The sequence below is a fragment of the Triticum urartu genome, chromosome 3A, assembly GCF_056163025.1.
Source record: "Triticum urartu cultivar PI428250 chromosome 3A, HENAU_Tu73, whole genome shotgun sequence".
NCBI classification, from domain to species: Eukaryota; Viridiplantae; Streptophyta; class Magnoliopsida; order Poales; family Poaceae; genus Triticum; species Triticum urartu.
The window spans coordinates 734096114-734114181 of NC_141875.1; the positions used below are offsets into that span (position 1 = coordinate 734096114).

The following is an 18068-nucleotide window of genomic DNA, read 5'->3' on the forward strand; positions in this document are numbered from 1 at the left end:
AGCGGTACGATACTTGCCCGAGATTCGATCGTCGGTATCCCGATACCTTGTTCAATCTCGTTACCGGCAAGTCTCTTTACTCGTTCCGTAACACATCATCCCGTGATAAACTCCTTGATCACATTGTGCACATTATGATGATGTCCTACCGAGTGGGCCCAGAGATACCTCTCCGTTTACACGGAGTGACAAACCCCAGTCTCGATTCGTGCCAACCCAACAGACACTTTCGGAGATACCCTTAGTGTACCTTTATAGCCACCCAGTTACGTTGTGACGTTTGGCACACCCAAAGTATTCCTACGGTATCCGGGAGTTGCACAATCTCATGGTCTAAGGAAATGAAACTTGACATTAGAAAAGCTTTAGCATACGAACTACACGATCTTGTGCTATGCTTAGGATTGGGTCTTGTCCATCACATCATTCTCCTAATGATATGATCCCGTTATCAATGACATCCAATGTCCATGGTCAGGAAACCGTAACCATCTGTTGATCAACGAGCTAGTCAACTAGAGGCTTACTAGGGACATGGTGTTGTCTATGTATCCACACATGTATCTGAGTTTCCTATCAATACAATTCTAGCATGGATAATAAACGATTATCATGAACAAGGAAATATAATAATAACTTATTTATTATTGCCTCTAGGGCATATTTCCAACAAAAACTATCTGTTACCTATAATTTCAGTGCTTGCAGAGAACACCTTGCTGAAAACCGTTTATCATTTGCTTCTGCTCCTCGTTGGGTTCGACACTCTTACTTATCGAAAGGACTACGATAGATCCCCTATACTTGTGGGTCATCACATCATAGGACATCACCAATAATAAAACATGCAACTCAAACCAATCACGATCATCAAATAACCCATAGGACAAAACGGATCTACTCAAACATCATAGGATAGCCATACATCATTGGGAAATAATATATAGCATTGAGCACCATGTTTAAGTAGAGATTACAGCGGGTAAGAGAGAGGTTACACCGCTGCATAGAGGGGGGAAGAGTTGGTGATGATGGCGATGTAGTTGTTGGTGAAGATTGTGGTGATGATGATGGCCCCCGGTGGCACTCCGGTGCCACCGGAAGCGAGGGGGAGAGAGCCCCCCTCATCCTTCTTCTTCCTTGACCTCCTCCCAAGATGGGATAAGGGTTTCCCCTCTGGTCCTTGGTCTCCATGGCGTGGGAGGGGCAAGAGCCCCTCCGAGATTGGATTTGTCTCCCTGTCTCTCTCTGTTTCTGCGTTCTCAGATTTTGCCCTTTCACCGTTTCTTTTATATCTGGAGATCCTAACTCCGATTGGGCTGAAATTGTAACACGATCTCTATCCGGAAATTAGCTTTCTTGCGGCGAAAGAAGGGCTCCAACTGCCTTACGGGGTGGCCACGAGGGTCAGGGGCGCGCCCCCTGCCTCGTGTAGGGATGGCAATGGGTAGGGTATGGGCGGGTACGAACTTTTTGTGCCCAAACCCATACCCATATATTTTTTCTATACCCACCCATTTCAATATCCATGGGCACAAATTGGTACCCATGCCCATACCCATCGGGTATCTTATACCCAATGGGTATTCGATGGGTACAATATATAACATTGGCATAATAACTGTAAGACAAGAAAATGGCTTAAAACTAATGTTAGGTACTCGACCATCACCATCTGGTTTGCACTTACATCAAAATTTCACAATGACGATTGACACAGAAATGTCTTAATCTCCATTGAAAAAACTCAAGTTTGTAAACTTGCAATGCTAATTACTTTAGGTTTACCCAGATATTATAGGATTTAAATTTTTTATTATTATTTCTGGATATCCATTGGGTTATCCCTGGGTATAATTTCATACCCATACCCTACCCATGTATTTTGCGGGTATGGATACCCATTACCCATGGGTATGAAATGGTAGAAAGTCTTACCCATGCTCATTGTTTTCGGGTAGGATACCCGCGGGTACCCATACCCATGGGTAAAACTGCCATCTCTAGCCTCGTGCTTCCCTCGGGCACCGTCTCGCGTGGATTTTTCTTCCCAAAAATCATATATATTCCAAAAAAACCGTCAGTTTTTATCCCGTTTGGACTCCGTTTGATATGGATATTCTGCGAAACAAAAAAATGCAACAAACAGGAACTGGCACTAGGCACTGGATCAATATGTTAGTCCAAAAAATAGTATAAAAAGTTGCCAAAAGTATATGAAAGTTGTAGAATATTGGCATGGAACAATCAAAAATTATAGATACGACGGAGACGTATCAGTAGGGCACAAGGGCGAAACCTTCATGTGTCTATTAGCAAGTGTTGCCCGACATGGGAGAGTGCCATGTAACATACGCCATATAAATTTTTTGACTTTTGCCGAGCATGATAACTTCCATATCTGACACCATATAGGGTTAGGTGTGGTTCACCCCATCCCATTAGAGTGTTTTAGTTGACTCCCATACTGATAGTTCCACTCCACTGAGTAAGCAGACCGTACCGAGAACATACCATTTTTTGTATAACTCCAGGTAATGAAATCTGTCATATTATGTTGCGAAATTGGGATTGAAAGAATCCGTTGTGCGTCAATGGGCCACATAGTTTGTCTACTCAGATCCTCATCCCAATTATTGAAGATGGGGTCAATCAAATCCACCACTTTTGATAACAATTGTCCCCCCCCCCCTTAAGCTCAATGGTTGGCTCAACCGTGTGTGATCACTTACATGATCCAGCGGGATCAAAGGAATCACCCAGCTCGTTGGTCAAGTTGGGACAACTTGTCCTGGTTGCTGGATTCGATGTCGTCGACATCCACGTTGGTCAAGAGAACATCCAAGTGGAAACTCTGCCCGTCGAACTCCGCCGTGCCTTGGAACCGACTGTGTCGGTGCCTTTGGGTCCTTGAATCTTGTACATCACGTAAGCATAACTCAATATACATCTAAATTTTGGAAGTTGTGGACGGTTCAAAAGGATGTTGTAGGCCATCTTAAAGATTACCACCTCGAAGGTGCAACACTCCTTTCATGCTTGCTCTCCCGCCCAAAGACGACAGGGAGTGTGATCCAGCCCACGTGCTTGTGAGCCACTCCTGGGCCTGTCCCAAAAAACACCATCATAATCGGCTTGATCTAGGAGTATGGGACCTGTACCAGCTCTAGTGCCTTTCTGGTAAGTATATTGGATGATCTTCCCTCATCAATAGGGATAATATAAACTCAATTTTAAAAAAAGGGATACCATAAACTCGAGCATTATTGATTTCAGGGGATACCAAGAAATGGTAGTGTCCTTTCGGTTCGTAAGCCCGCGTGTTCATCATTATTTGTTTGATTTGTGTACGAATAAACCACATAGGACCCCCCCCCCCCAACACACACACACATGCACACAAATCGCTTTCCACTACAATCCATAGTAACTCCAATTCGTTAAAATCTCTTTGAAAAAACCATTTGCTTTGCTTTTCGCCTGGCACAATGAAACAAGGGGAAAACACACATACAACTGAAATGATACAAATGGCCCCTCATTGGTTTAAACTCATGAACAAAGGATACACACATTTCTGCCTTGTAAAACACGGAAGAGAAGGAATAAAAGGTAAGCAATGACACGACACGAGCAGTAGAAAGTGCACGTGTTAGATGGGATTTGCTATAAAACAATCCTAGTCATTGATGATATGTGCAACCCTCAATGTTCAACTCTAAGAATTGATTGTTGTAGCTACACCTTCACAATATCTCCTTAAATAACCGTGTAAGTAATTCCCCGTGTGAAATGAGTGTCGTGTCATTTAGTTGCATAAGATTGAGTTTATGTTTGTGTAATTTATTGCTTGATATCTCCTCTAATTACCATTATGCTCTTATTTAATTGCATATCTTTGACATTATCAAACACATATATGCCACTAATTTAGTGTGTATCTTTGTCTCTGTTTTCTTTGCTTAAAAACTAACGAGAAGCATGCATTGCACGTGTACATGGACAAGTTAGTGTTAATCACGCACCAACAAAATGGCGGAACCCTGATTGAATTGTTGGGCGTTTAGCACGCAACAAGAGTTAGAAAGTTCTTGTTAGGTAACAGCAAAAACTGGTTGATGATTCGTAAACAATTAAACCACATAGGACACCCCCCCCCCCGGCCCCCAAATTTTTTTCGCTTCCCACTACAATCCATATCAACTCCATTTGTTAAAACCTCTTTGAAAGGACCATTTGCTTTGCTTTTCTCATGGCACAGTGAAACAAGGAAAAGAAAATCACATACATGCCAAAACGATACAAAAAGGCCCCTCACTGGTCTAAACTGATGAACAAAGAAAGAATGGACACAATTCTGCCTTATAAAACCCGGAAGAGAAGGAATACAAAGTATAAAGTAAGCAATGCCACGACACCAGCGATACCAAGTGCACGTGTGTTAGTCCGGATCTGCTCTAAAACAATCCTAGCAATCATTGATATGTGCAACCATCAATCTTCAACTCTAAGAATCTGTTGTTGTAGAACACCTTCCCGATATCTCCTTAAATAACCGTGTAAGTAATTCCCCGTGTGAAACAAGTGTCGTGCCATTTAGTTGCGTAAGATTGAGTTTATGTTTGTGTCTATGAGCTTGTGCATCGCAAAAAGAAGAAAAAACAATGTCGGAATCCAGTAATTTATTGCTTGATATCTCCTCCAATAACCGCTACACAATTATTTAATTGCATAACTATGACATTATCAAACATATATATGCCGCTAATTTAGTGCATATCTTTGTCTCTGTTTTTATTCCTTAAAAATAATGAGAAACATGCATTGCACGTGTAGATGGACGAGGTAGTGTAAATTACACACAAGCAAAACAGCGGAACCCTAATTGAATTGTTGGCCGTTTAGCAGACAACAGGAGTTAGTAAGTTCTTGTTTGGTAACAGCAAAAATTGGTTGATAATTTGTAAACAATTAAACCACATAGAACCCCCCCACCCCCTCCCACAAATCACTTCCCAATACAATCCATAGTAACTTCATGCGTTAAAACCTCTTTGAAAGGATCATTTGCTTTGCTTTTCTCATGGCATAGTGAAACAAGGAAAAGAAAATCACATACATGCCAAAACGATACAAAAAGGCCCCTCATTGGTCTAAACTAATGAACAAAGAAAGAATACACGCAATTCTGTCTTATAAAACCCGGAAGAGAAGGAGTACTCCCTCCGTAAATTAATATAAAAGCGTTTAGAACACTAAAATAATGATCTAAATGCTCTTATATTAGTTTACAGAGGGAATACAAAGTAAGCAATGCCACGACACCAGCGATACCAAGTGCACGTGTGTTAGTCAGGATCTGCTCTAAAACAATCCTAGCAATCGATGATATGTGCAACGCGCGGTGTTCAACTCCAAGAATCGACTGTTGTAGCTACACACCTTCACGATATTCTCCGTAATAAATAACGCGTATGTATTTCCCGTTGTGAAACGAGTGTAGTGTCATTTAATTGCGTATAAGATCGAGTTCATGTCTGCGTTTATGAGCGTGCGCGGCTGCGCTGTGTTTCGCAAAAGGAAAGGTAACGGAAGCCATGTCCAAAAATCTGGTAATGTATTGCTCAATATCTCCTCTAATAACCGTTACGGGGTTATTTAATTGTATGTCTCTGACATCAATAAGCATATACATGCCACTAATTTAGTGCAAATCTTTTTTGTTCTCTATTTTTTTCTTAAACAAAAAATAATGAAGAAGCATGCATCGCACGTGTGCTCGCATGGAGGAGGTATGCATAAATTACGCGCAAGCAAAACGGCGGAACCCTAATTGATTGGTCGGGCGTTGGTAAATATATTTTGTTTGGTAACATAAACAGGAAAAAAAACCGGCAGGTCTGGCTGTTGGGGCCCACCCGGCAGCGACCACCGGGGCCAGCGAATCGCGCGCACCAGAAGATTTGGCCGGCCTCCCACCCGTCCTCCCCTCTCCCCCCTTCTTCAATCCCAATCTCTGCCCGCCCTCGCCGTCGCCATCCCCTCTCCGCCCCCTCCCACGCGCGCGCGCCGCGGCACCGGCCCCCGCCTCCGCCGCACGCGCGCGCGCGCGCGCCCCCGACCCCCGCCCGCAGCCGGACGCGCCGGATTCCGCCGCCACCGGACGCCGCCGGACGCGCCGGAGCCGGATCGGCCCTCCGCGCGCGGCGCTGCAACAGGTATGCCGATCCTCGCACGGGGCTGCTTCGATTTACTCGATCAGCTTCCCCTTTCCGATTCATTATCATCGCTAGAGCCCCAGTGCTAGATAGATAGATTGGTTCTTCATACCATATATACCATCCAAAGGCCGGGTTTTCCCCTACGTTTTCTCCCGCTAGGCAGGAGCAGGACGAATTGATTCGCGTGGCTAATCCTAGCAGCACCACTACTCCTAGGTTGAAAGTTCAGTTCGGAGTTGGAACATCTTTAATGAATCCTGCACTTCAATTTCCCACATGGACATGGGCATGGCCATGCCAAATTTCCAATCTTCACTACGTACCACGCTAACCAGCAAGTGCTGCATCAGAATTAGGAAACCAACCAGTAACCGGCTAACAGCTGCATCAAAATCAGGCAAGTGTGTATAATTGGCAGCGACTGGTAGCTACGGCATCTGAGGTAGGGAAGCGTGTGTAATTGGCAGCGAGTAATGACTAGTACAGTAGTACTAGTAAATACTAAAGCATATGAAACTCCAGCGTGGATATGTCGTTTCATAACTACAGCCGCCTGATTCTGATGCAAACATGGGCTGTGTGTATTTCAGGTCTGCTTTCCGGGTTGGCGCCATCATTATGTTCTTGTCGAGCAATGTGTAGCAGTTGCCGCTCGCAAGACTCGATCGCCCGTTCCCGCACTGGTGTACTAGGCGATGGCAAAACTCCCGATAGTTGGTCGCAGGTTCACATGCCTTTTCCTTCTCCTCTTGGTCATCTGCTTTTAATTATGCTGCCCTGTTTCCTTAACCCTAAACTTGGTGCCCCTGCAGTGTGCATAGTAGCAGGAAACCCAACGAGAGCATGAGGCTTGTCGTCGTGACCATCATCGGGGTGGTCTTTGGTTTCTTCATCGGGATCTCCTTCCCAACAGTCAGCATAACAAAGGTATACATTCACATGCCTCTATTATCAACGTAGTGCTGCAGCAAGTGCATGGATGCAGACCGCATCTCAAGAATGTTGACTCTTTCGAACATGCTTTGCAGCTTCACTTCCCTTCTAGCATTGTTTCCTACATAGAGGACAAGAACTCTGGACTCACAGCTCAGGCTATACTGAACCATGCCTGGATTTCTGCTAGAAACGCAAGGGGAAATACTTCTGAATCTAGTTCAAACACTACCATGAAGGTAACTTGCCGTTATTCTTCTATACTCCAACTCTGTTTCTACATCTTTTATTAAAAGTATATGTACAATTCATATCCTAACTTTTTGATCTTTCTTGATAATTGTAGATATATGTACCAACAAACCCCAGGGGTGCAGAGATGCTGGCACCTGGCATCATTGCATCAGAGTCTGATTTCAATGCTCACAGACTATGGGGAGACCCGGCTGAGGTAGCTATTCTTTTCTCCATCCACCTGGATGGATGTATTTCACCTCAAGGGATGCCTTTCCTTCTTTCTTTTCCACCTTATATGCTGTATTCCGCCTCAAAGAGAATATTGTGTTCCTTTCTTTCTCCACTAGATGTGCTATAATATTCCACCTCAAAAAGCGGACTATGATGTATTCTGCCTATGACATTGTTCTCAAATAATCAGCAAAAGGCTTGCTCTTGTCATCTGATACATTGTTATGCCTGTCTATTGTTGTCACATAATTTCGAAGTGATTGTTCTTGCACAATTGACGCACACTGTTGTGCACTGGCATTTCTGTGGGCTCCTTTGAATTGCATATATAATGTTCTGACCTGTGGTATGTCCTGCATTTTTTTTTGCTGATTTTATGCCCAGAATTTGCATTTTAGCGTTCATGTTTCATAAAGTTTATAAATGTAAATCTTAATCTCTGCACTCTGGCATTTATGGTGCATCAAAGTTAACCTCAGTGTTCGAGTTAACCCTCACAAAATTTGCTTGACTTTGAATTCGCAGGACCTACCCTTCAAGCCAAAGTACCTTGTTACTTTCACTGTTGGAATTGCACAGAAGGACAACATAAATAGAGCAGTCCAGAAGGTAATTCTTTTTATACATTTATAATATATCAATTATCTGAGTGTCCCAGGTTACCTTTTTTACTTCCACTGTTTTCTGGGCATTGTTTTGTCGTGTTGCACTGTTTCCTTTCGCAATACCTTTCTTGGCATTTTTTACTTTCACTTTACTTCCACTGTTTCCTTTCTTAGTACCTTGTTACAGGGCATTGTTTTGTTGTGTATCTTTACTTTTTATCCATTAATTTACAAATACAATGATATTGTAACTTGGTTATCTGCCTAATTGTTTGAGCTCTTGGTTCTTGCAGTTTTCTGATGACTTTGCTATCCTGTTATTTCACTATGATGGCCATGTGACTGAATGGGAGGAATTTGAGTGGTCAAAACGAGCAATTCATGTTAGTGTTCTGAAACAAGCGAAATGGTATGCCCTGATGCTCTTGTATTTTCTTAAATTTGTAATCTGAACAGCGAATCTTGAAGTTGACTAATTTCTTGACCTCTAGGTGGTATGCTAAAAGATTCTTGCATCCTGATATCGTGGCACCTTATGAGTACATATTTATCTGGGATGAGGACCTTGGAGTCGATCATTTCAATGGAGAGGAGTATGTTTTCAGTCCTCACTTAGCATAACACATTGTTCTGTTGGAGCGTTAGGTGACTTGCTAACATGATTTACATTGCAGGTATATCAAACTTGTCAAGAAATATCAACTGGAAATCTCACAACCTGGTTTGGAGCCGGATAAGGGATTGACATGGCAGATGACCAAAAGAAGAGGGGATCGTGAGGTTCACAAGTAAGTTGATGAACTCTCGTCTGCCCTTCTGAGATACACAAATTTGTTTCTTTTTATTATCTCATCTCATACCATACCTCGTTGGTGGTTTGGTTTTAACAGGGATACTGAGGAGAGACCTGGCTGGTGCACGGATCCTCATCTTCCACCATGTGCTGCGTATGTATTTCTGCCTTCGCAGCTGACTTGTGTTACTTTGGTTGATGATATATGTGGAAAAAGGGCCTAACTGTGTATGTTTGATGTGCAGTTTTGTTGAAATTATGGCTCCAGTCTTCTCCAGAGATGCATGGAGATGTGTATGGCATATGATTCAGGTATAACATCGTCTGTCATCTTCTTTCCTCTGTCTGTTCACTTCAATACCTCGTGTGCCTGATATCTGCTCGTCGTTGCAGAATGACTTGGTTCATGGATGGGGTCTTGATTTTGCTCTGAGGAAATGTGTGGAGGTATGAACCACACACCCTTGTCAAACATTGATATATTTCTGACTACTTCCATCGATAACACTATTAATCATTTAAATAGCTCTCGACCATCTTATCTCTATGTCTACGACTAACGTATTTACTCTTTGCAGCCTGCTCATGAGAAAATCGGTGTCGTCGACTCCCAGTGGATCGTGCACCAAGTGGTTCCTTCTCTTGGGAACCAGGTAAGAAGAATCATAAAAGCATATCTTTTGAGCACAAGGCCCCATCATAGAACATTAAAACCTAGCACTTACTACCAAACTCATTCCTGCTTTCGAAAACTCACAGGGACAGGTGGAGAACGGGAAGGCGCCATGGGAAGGGGTGCGGGAGCGCTGCCGGAAAGAGTGGGGGATCTTCCAGACGAGGATCGCGGAGGCCGACAAGGCGTATTACGAGATGATGGGCGTCACCCCTCCCAACGTAACATTTGTCCACTAGGCCGTCGTATACATCACAGCTGTTAATCCTCCCTGTCCCCCTTTTTTGTCATCTCTAGAGCCCTTATTGTAGTGAGCTTAGGTGAATGGTGATGATATTGATGATACGTGTAGAGCATACACAGATATCATACCATATCAGATTAATTTTGTTACCTCCCTTTTTGCTCTGTGTGCTTCTCACTTTTTGCTCTGTATATGCTTCTCCCATTTTACTCTATTCGTTTCCTCGAATTGTATTTTGAACTGAAATTATTTGACGTCGCAAGCAAATGAAAATCAGCTCGGGAAAATCTCAATGGAACACTGATTTATGTTCATGTTAATCCTCTCAGTACATACACCAAAGAAGCACATTAACTTTTTTATGAAAAAGAGTAAATTATAACAAAGAAATAACTGCAAAGTATGCAAATGTTGTATTGATAGATGGATAGCCAAGGTTATATAGTACATCTGGACCATAAAACACAGGCTTAGAACATAATTAGAGCTTATAGTAAACTAAAGAATGGTCGATGTGATAATCTCCCTAAGGAACTCAATCCTCTGCAGCCTCTCCTCCAGCTCCAGCTGGCTCACAGGCCTGAAAACAAAAGGCACCACCATTGCTGAGCTTAGCCACAGCAAATCTCTGAAAAAACAGGCAACCGTCATCTTCCTCACCTCTGGGCATCCGCCGGATGAGCGCTGCTCGGGCCGTGGCGGTGGCTTGCTCCGTCGCGTAGTCCCGGCTCGGTTTCGGTTTGGTCTCCGCTGCCGCAGATGAACTGGGAGAGCAGCGGGTCAGGCTCAGGGTCCTGGCATGGCCTGCTACTCATCATGTAGGGGTTCACATCATATGCAGGTGGTGATGCCGCTGCTGGCCATGGTGAGCTGCTGGGCCTCGAAGGCTTCCTCCTCTGCCATGATCTCAGATGAGTTTTTGGGGCCTGGAATGGTGTCGAGTCTGAAGTAGGAGTTGGGATAGTACCTTGAGAAGATGGGAGTGTTGGAATCTGAAATGCGCGGACATGTCCTTCCCCAGATTCTCGGCGCATATCGGGCAAACCTGAAGGTCATCGGGTAAACCCCCATTAGTGATTCAGCATCGTAGAGAGAAAATCATGATATCAAACTGTTATCATGGAATCAATCCACTTTGTTTAAGGGCGGGACAGGCTAAAGCACTCTGTTTTATTGTTATATCAAGAGCTATATAATCCATTTGGGATTCTATAAACAAACATTCAATACTAGCATACTAGGATCTTCAGATTGCACCCTTATTCACACAAAAAAGTCTTATGATTGTAAGTGCATTTCCAGCATGAACAGCTTATTGGCTCAAGCCTATGTTTGATCAAAACTGTAGTATTTCAAGCAAGCAATTGCAGATAGAAGGCAAAAGGGAAAAAAAGAGAGACTCTCTTACAGCATTTCTGGTGTCAAAGCAGTGTTCCTCCTGCAGATGGCTGGAGATGAAGGGCATTTCGACCTCGATGTAACAGAAAGGGCAAGGGAAGTACTCCCACAGTTCACCATCTTCTGAGTAACATCAACAAAAAAAAAATCAGCTCATGTGCTGCTGTAAGCAAATCGAATCCAATCTGATCTAATCTAACCCTTCTGTCGTAGAGTAATTTTTTGTTAAAAGGTGCAGTCAACTTCTCAATCTCACGACGTGGAAACTTTTTCATGAGCTAGAATGACTAAAGCACCCAACTTTAGATCGTTCTCTTGTATGCCAAGAAAGCGAGAAGCAAGAAAGAAATGTTATTTTTCCTTGTTACGTCTGATCAAGACATGACCAAAAGCAAGGCTCCAAGTTGATTTTTTTGCAGGCAACCACGAAAACAGAAGTAACAGAAAACAAAATCTGAAAAAAGGCCAGGAAAGATTCAACAGCAACTATAGCTGCACTCCTGATAAACAGGAAAGAAAATGCAAGAACCTGTCACAGGGCAACAGGAACCAGCAAGAACAAGTTTCTTCTCAAGAGAAAGCAGGAATGAATGGACCCAATAAACCATGAAGAAACCAAGGATGAGATCAGAAACCAAACGGCAACGCGTCGCCTCATAACGAAACGGCGCACGGGTGTTCTCAGAGTGAAATGAAACCAAACAACAGTTAGTAGGAACAGAGAGCAAGGAACAACATACCTGGTGGAGGAGGAGGTGGAGCATAATAGGGCTGGTGCCTGCCTTGGGGGAGGAAGCCATAGCTGTAGGAGGCCTCTGCATCCACCTCCATGGCTGCGCTGCACCGCTGCTCCTCCTCTTTACTCTTCTCCTCGGCAGGAAGAGGAGCAGACGGGTCACTGTAACTGACACAGCACATCCAAGCAAGTGATCACAGAGGAATTGGAGGTTTGAGGTGGATCACAACTCCTCGGCCGCGGATGTCGACTTATATACGGCTCTCGGGGACTCTGCCTTCTCTGTCCACATGATTAAATTTTCCTCTGTTGTTGGTGACTCAAAAGTAGGAGCAGGGGGAAAAGGAGGCAAAAGGAGGATGCATAAAGAGACAACATGGATTTTCAGGCTCGTGTGCGGCACAAGGAATTCTTTTCGCCGACGGAAATTGGAACTAGGAATTTCGTAGTATGGTATATAGTTATGTTGCTGGTATGAGTTGAGGGAAAACCCTGTTTCCTAGAAGTTGTAAGCATATCACTGCCTTGGCATCTGAAGGGGTACCTTGAACTTAAATAAATTTGCATTTGCTTGCTCACTAACCAAGTTATTGCATGAATTGTACTTGCACTTGTCTCCCACATGACCAAAGCGCGACACGTCGCTTCGCACGGAAATTAACTTCTCCACCAAAGTAGCAAGATACCACCCGTGGAAGCTCGCAAATCGCACGACCTCGTTCTTCGGGAAAACCTGGTCACCATTCTCCAAGATCGTCGATGATAGGTTAGCGAGTAAACAAGGAAAGCAAAGGAGTTGTTTTTGCCACTCCACTCTCTGCAAACATGTAAAGAAAATACTAGTAGTAATGCTGGTGCACACAGTGCCTTGGGGGTTAGCTTTCCAGTCAGCAATCCAACCTGAAAGCAATGTGTGGATTGTAATTCAACGGCATGTCTGGATCTGAGGATAAAGTGGCCAGCCCAGACCTGCAGAAAGAAAATCGAAAGTGGCCACTCAATTCAGTTGATGACAGTGATGCATATGTTAGTGCCATGCCTTTTTGTTCTTCCCCTTGCAAGTAGAAGTAGAAAGTTGCATGGAGTTGCTGGACACCTTTATTTACCTCAAGAAAAATTGAAAGTTTTGCCCAATTTGTGGTTCTTTATTGGCTCACTTTTCACCATTCTGGCATGCCTGATTGTCTTTGCTCTGTTCTCCAGATCTCTCCAGGAACTACCTATCAGCAATTTTTGTTTCATTCATATACTTTGTACAATGGACATAATTTAAGGTCATTACTTCGACTTCAATTTGATAAACAAAACTGATTTTTTCACCCTCTCTCAAGAAATTATACAAAATAGTTTATCTGCTTTCTGGCCATTGAACCATGATCACATTGAGTGATTTAACAGAAATCTAGATGCTACTCAAATGTATCACATTGCTGTTGACCACCAGACATTTGCACTTCATGATCAGACAAACAATGTATTGACAACTTGTGTTGTTCTACAAAGTTGTCAATGGCAGCCAATAAGTGCAATATTGCAATAAGATCAAAAACATGTACACCAGCAATATATCGACAATAATTAACGACAAAACCGTATCTCCTGTTCTTGAATAATAATACATGTGACAGAAATAACAAATCACTAGCAAATTATGAATACACTTCTTAACCACAAGGAGGCATGGCTGAGAATCCATTCAAGCACTCCTTTTCTTGGGAATCACTTCCCATGATGACTGCTATAACCCGGTTTTGCAAGGCCGGCAATCATCTTTCAGATGTACGACAACAGCTTGAAATATACGACCAGGTAGATGGAAAGAGAGAACACCGCACAGATGTGCTGCCAGAAGAGGAGCGCGGATGCTTCCTTAACGCTGTAACCCCTCAGGCTTGCGATGGCGCCGAGCAGGATGGCACTGGGGGTGGAGTATTGCAGTGAGAGCACAAACCGGTACATCTGGTCGTTCTCGACGAGCAGATGCAACCTGTCTGCTAGCATCACGATGCCGATGCCAATGCAGGGGAGTATCAGGAGCCTTGCAACGGTTATACCGACGATAGTCCGCATACCCAGTGCGTTGTCATTTGGGCCTTCTGCGAGCATGCCTCCGAGAATCAACATCACCGAGGGAACCACGGCAGCAGCCAGGATCTCCAAACTGTCGGTGAAGAACGAGAGCGGCGCATCAGCCCCAAACACGAAAGCCTTGAGCACGGGGACCATGCCGATGATGATGGCCAGCAAGGAGGCGATGGTCGGCGGTTGAAGGACATGCTGAATCGGAGTCTTCTCAGCGACAACCCTCATCCTCCTGACCACTTTGGGCTCCGCCAAGCACCGGAGCGACTTTGGGCTGCTAGGCCCGGCGCCGGAGATCCCCCCCTCCTCGGTGAAATCGATGTCGGGGAAGGTGTTCTGCGAGGAGCCCGAGATGCTGGCGAAGATCCTGGCGATGAAGGGCGTCTTGGAGTGCTCCGTCTCCTTGTCGGCCATCCCGGGCCACTCGGCCTCCTGGAGCAGGGGGCGGCTGAAGTTGCTGAGCTGCGGCTCCTCCTCGATCTCGTTGCCCTCGCCGACGATCTCGTAGTACTGCATGGGGGGCTCCATCATGTGGTAGACGAGGGTGTAGACGAGGAGGACGGCGACCCACTGCGCGAAGGAGACGTAGGCGATGCCCTCGCGGTGGCAGCCGGGGCCGAAGGGGTGGTCGGCGGTGTGGCAGACGGAGCCGATGATGGCGATGGGGAGGTTGCCCGTGTTGCCGAAGCCCGTCATGATGACGGTGAAGCGGAAGAACTGGTGCGGCGGGCGGCAGACGAGGGCGACGGCGTAGCCGAGCGCGCAGCCGACGGCGGTGGCGATGAGGACGTTGACGGGGATGAACCACCAGTGGAGCACGTTGTGGAGCGTGACGGACTGGCCGAGGTGCACGAAGATGAGGCAGGGCAGGAAGAGCGCGAAGACGAGCTTGCTGAGCAGCTTGAAGGTGGCCTTGGGCACCACCTGCGCCCGCGGGTGCGCGAGGAGGAGCCCGATCACCGTCAGGCACAGCAGCTTCAGCAGCGGCGTCACCGCCGACACCCAGTCCCCGCCCTGCACCGCCACCTGCGGGTCCATCGCCGTCCTCCGCCGCTAAAAGCCGGCGCCTTTCTGTGAATAATCAAGATTATCGTCCCGCCGATCCCCTTTTCGCCTGTCCGGCCAATCGGCTCCGACAAAAAGGTTGAACCAGTCTGCACGCCGAGAAATTAAAGTACGAGGATTCAGCGAGCGAACGGGGATGTCGGACTGGATTCAGATTCACGGGGATACACGGAACGAAATCAAATCTTGAGCATACATGGAGCCTATATGGATCCAAGAAGAGGTACGGAATCAAGCGACGGGATTACCAGTGGCTGGTTGTCCGCCGCCGAGAGGAGTCCCGTCGCCGCCGCGTTACTCCGGCCGGATGGGATGGGATCGATCGATCTCTGTCGGGGTTTCGTCTCGGGCTGTGGTGATGTGATGGGGGATTGGTGGATGCGGTGGCTGTTCCTGGCCACGTGGGATTTCTGATAAACTTGGCCGTGGCGGGGCCCGGGTGTCATTGTCCGTCAGATGGCGATGCGATCTCGTGATTAATTGGGTTTTCTAAATTGTACTTCTAGTACTACTAAAATTTTGATTTTAAAATTGTTATTTTGTACTGGTAAATGTAACGAGGCACGTGAATGGATCTCATGAGAGGAGGGCAGCATTGTCAGCATGTGCGATGCCATCACACCACTGATTTCTTTGCCATTGATATATGTCATTGGATTCCATGACACAAAGCAAAAATAAACCAATGATAATTAAATGGCTAACGCTAAGAAATCAGTCGTTCCAAGCCGCAATCATCGACTTCATGTCTTTCCCCTTCCCTTTTCCCGAGTTGTGGAACACCAACATCCACGCCCACCGGCACATAACCCCAGCACCGCCATATGCTGCCGCGACGGCCGCGCCATCGGCGATGCTCCCAAAGTGCCCGGCAACCTCTGCAACGGAGACGATGTTGCAACCCTTGGTGAAGTCACGCCGTCGGCACGGCCACCCATTGCAACACGGTGAGCACGACATCAATGATGTCGCAGACGAGCACTCTACAACACCGGGGATGTTTTGATGCCGCTTATCGCAACAACGGTGATGTTGTGGCCCATGAGCTCACAAACATCATTGATGGTGTGAGCACATTGAGGCACGGACGTTGTTGCGGGTGGTCAACATTGCCCCCCCCCCTCCCCCCTCCTTGTATTTGCAGCAATGGGTACTGCAACAACGGGTAGAGATGGAGCGGCGGGTGATGCCTTGCCCCTATGGTTTGGAACACGCTGGTTGTTGCAGCGGGGGAGGCCTCATGAGGTGGTCGGCGTTGCCCCCTCTCGATTGTAGCAATAGTGGATAGGTGGTCGATGTCGGGGAGATCTTTCTTGGTGTCACGGAGGCGGGAGGGAGGGGCGAGAAGTAGATACAAAACCCTATTATATTGCACGACCTCTCGCTTGGTTTGAATGTAGATCACATCGGTCGAACTTCGTAGGGTGAGGGCCGGCTTTTTTGGAACACCACAACTGAAAACACAATTTGGTAGAAAGATTAAATAACTAAAAAAACTCAATCGCTTAGGGATGGAGAACAATGAATAGGGGAATATAAGTTTATTGGCAACAACATAAATAACTTTATACACAGCTATATTGCTCGTCTGCATGTCAAAATTATCAAAGGTACAAAGAAATTTTTCCTAGAGAGTTAACCATATCCGGAAGGATCAATTCCTATGTACCATACAAGTGTAAAAAGTAATACATTCAAATGTTTTTTGGTGGGTTCATTAACGAAGTCGAAAGAGGGTCTAAGATTTTCTAGAAGAGATCATACAATTCTGACAAATTCCTTTGACAGCTCCCACACATTTTTGTTTTTTACTAGGTATTTCCTAGGCGTTGCTATGTGGTATAAATGTTTAACTGTCCATATCCATAATTTACCTGTCCATATTATATGATTGTGTAAATAAATGTTTACCAAATTCTGCCTGTGATTTGATTTTGTAATAACTTATTGACTTGCCAAAGAAAATATACTTTATTTGATATAAGTCAATAAAAGATGAGACAATGAAGTCAGTTTTCAAGAAATGCTCATCAGGAAATATATGAAATGTTGGACGGAGCACTCCATCTAGCAAGAAAGAACACTATTCTTTTTAGTAAGTATATAAGTATAAAGATGTTTCCATTTTTGATAAAATCAAGTAAAAATTAGCCTCTCTTTCAAAAAAATAAAGTACTCCCTCCGACCCAAATTAATTGATGCAACCTCTATACAACATCCGATGTATTAATTCCAAATTTCTGAACTTATTTCCCCTGGCCATCCAAAGGTTTCTCTTTTATTCCAATCGCCAAAAAAATTAGTCATATATACATGTGGTCATGTTCTACTCTCTCTGCATCCAAGGAGCAATTAGAACCTTACATCCATGTACACATCATGATTCCCATGGCTTGTGTGCCACCAAACACCTGCAGACAACCACACGAAAACTTTCAACATATTCTAATAAACAAAAATCAGCTCATGACAGTGATGTGCATTGACATCTGCCAGTGACCTACTTGTTCCTCCTTTCTCTTGCAAGCAAAAATCAAGTTGCATGGAGCTGCTGGACACCTTTATGCTAACAAACAAATATTTGACCAAACTTTATGTCATTCTTGTTCCACAGACCTGTCCATCCTCCTGCATGGCTTCTATGACTGTAATACCACTGCATGCACTTCAGACTAGTTTCAGTACACTATGCTTTCGAGTAGGATTAGCTCCAGCCATGCACTAGCCAACAGTACCACAGCAATTAATTTGGTCACAGGTCATCATGAAGCTCAATGCACACCAAGCAAAACCCACATCGGGTTTAATTAGTTTATAATGCAAATTAGCAAAGCTGTCTCAGGTGGCAGA

The 18068-nt window shown here is 45.0% G+C and overlaps 3 protein-coding genes across 4 annotated transcripts; 1 reads left to right on the forward strand and 2 right to left on the reverse strand.

Moving 5' to 3' along the window:
- The first annotated feature begins 5991 nt into the window (after positions 1 to 5991).
- Positions 5992 to 10094, forward strand: LOC147982406 (uncharacterized). The gene is made up of 14 exons (XM_087514391.1): positions 5992 to 6218; positions 6812 to 6945; positions 7034 to 7148; positions 7250 to 7393; positions 7501 to 7605; positions 8148 to 8231; positions 8521 to 8636; positions 8719 to 8820; positions 8902 to 9015; positions 9118 to 9174; positions 9266 to 9332; positions 9414 to 9467; positions 9599 to 9673; positions 9780 to 10094. Exons 2-14 carry the CDS (start codon positions 6917 to 6919, stop codon positions 9930 to 9932), a joined length of 1215 nt encoding a protein of 404 aa, XP_087370517.1. The 5' UTR covers positions 5992 to 6218; positions 6812 to 6916; the 3' UTR covers positions 9933 to 10094.
- Positions 10095 to 10327: 233 nt separating this feature from the next.
- Positions 10328 to 12544, reverse strand: LOC147982407 (protein DEHYDRATION-INDUCED 19 homolog 5-like). Of its 2 annotated transcripts, none has more exons than XM_087514393.1 (5): positions 12076 to 12544; positions 11346 to 11455; positions 10905 to 10982; positions 10598 to 10833; positions 10328 to 10517 (listed from the first exon to the last, which is right to left on the reverse strand). In XM_087514393.1, the coding sequence occupies exons 1-5, from the start codon at positions 12251 to 12253 to the stop codon at positions 10436 to 10438; spliced, it is 684 nt and encodes a 227-aa protein (XP_087370519.1). In that variant the 5' UTR covers positions 12254 to 12544; the 3' UTR covers positions 10328 to 10435. The 2 variants fall into 2 exon arrangements, with proteins under 2 accessions (XP_087370519.1, XP_087370518.1); XM_087514392.1 differs by having other exon boundaries at positions 11346 to 11458; positions 12076 to 12470.
- A 1064-nt stretch (positions 12545 to 13608) lies between these two features.
- LOC125531035 (Auxin efflux carrier family protein) lies at positions 13609 to 15625 on the reverse strand. The gene is made up of 2 exons (XM_048695445.2): positions 15467 to 15625; positions 13609 to 15307 (listed from the first exon to the last, which is right to left on the reverse strand). Exon 2 carries the CDS (start codon positions 15189 to 15191, stop codon positions 13845 to 13847), a length of 1347 nt encoding a protein of 448 aa, XP_048551402.2. The 5' UTR covers positions 15192 to 15307; positions 15467 to 15625; the 3' UTR covers positions 13609 to 13844.
- Positions 15626 to 18068: the final 2443 nt, after the last annotated feature.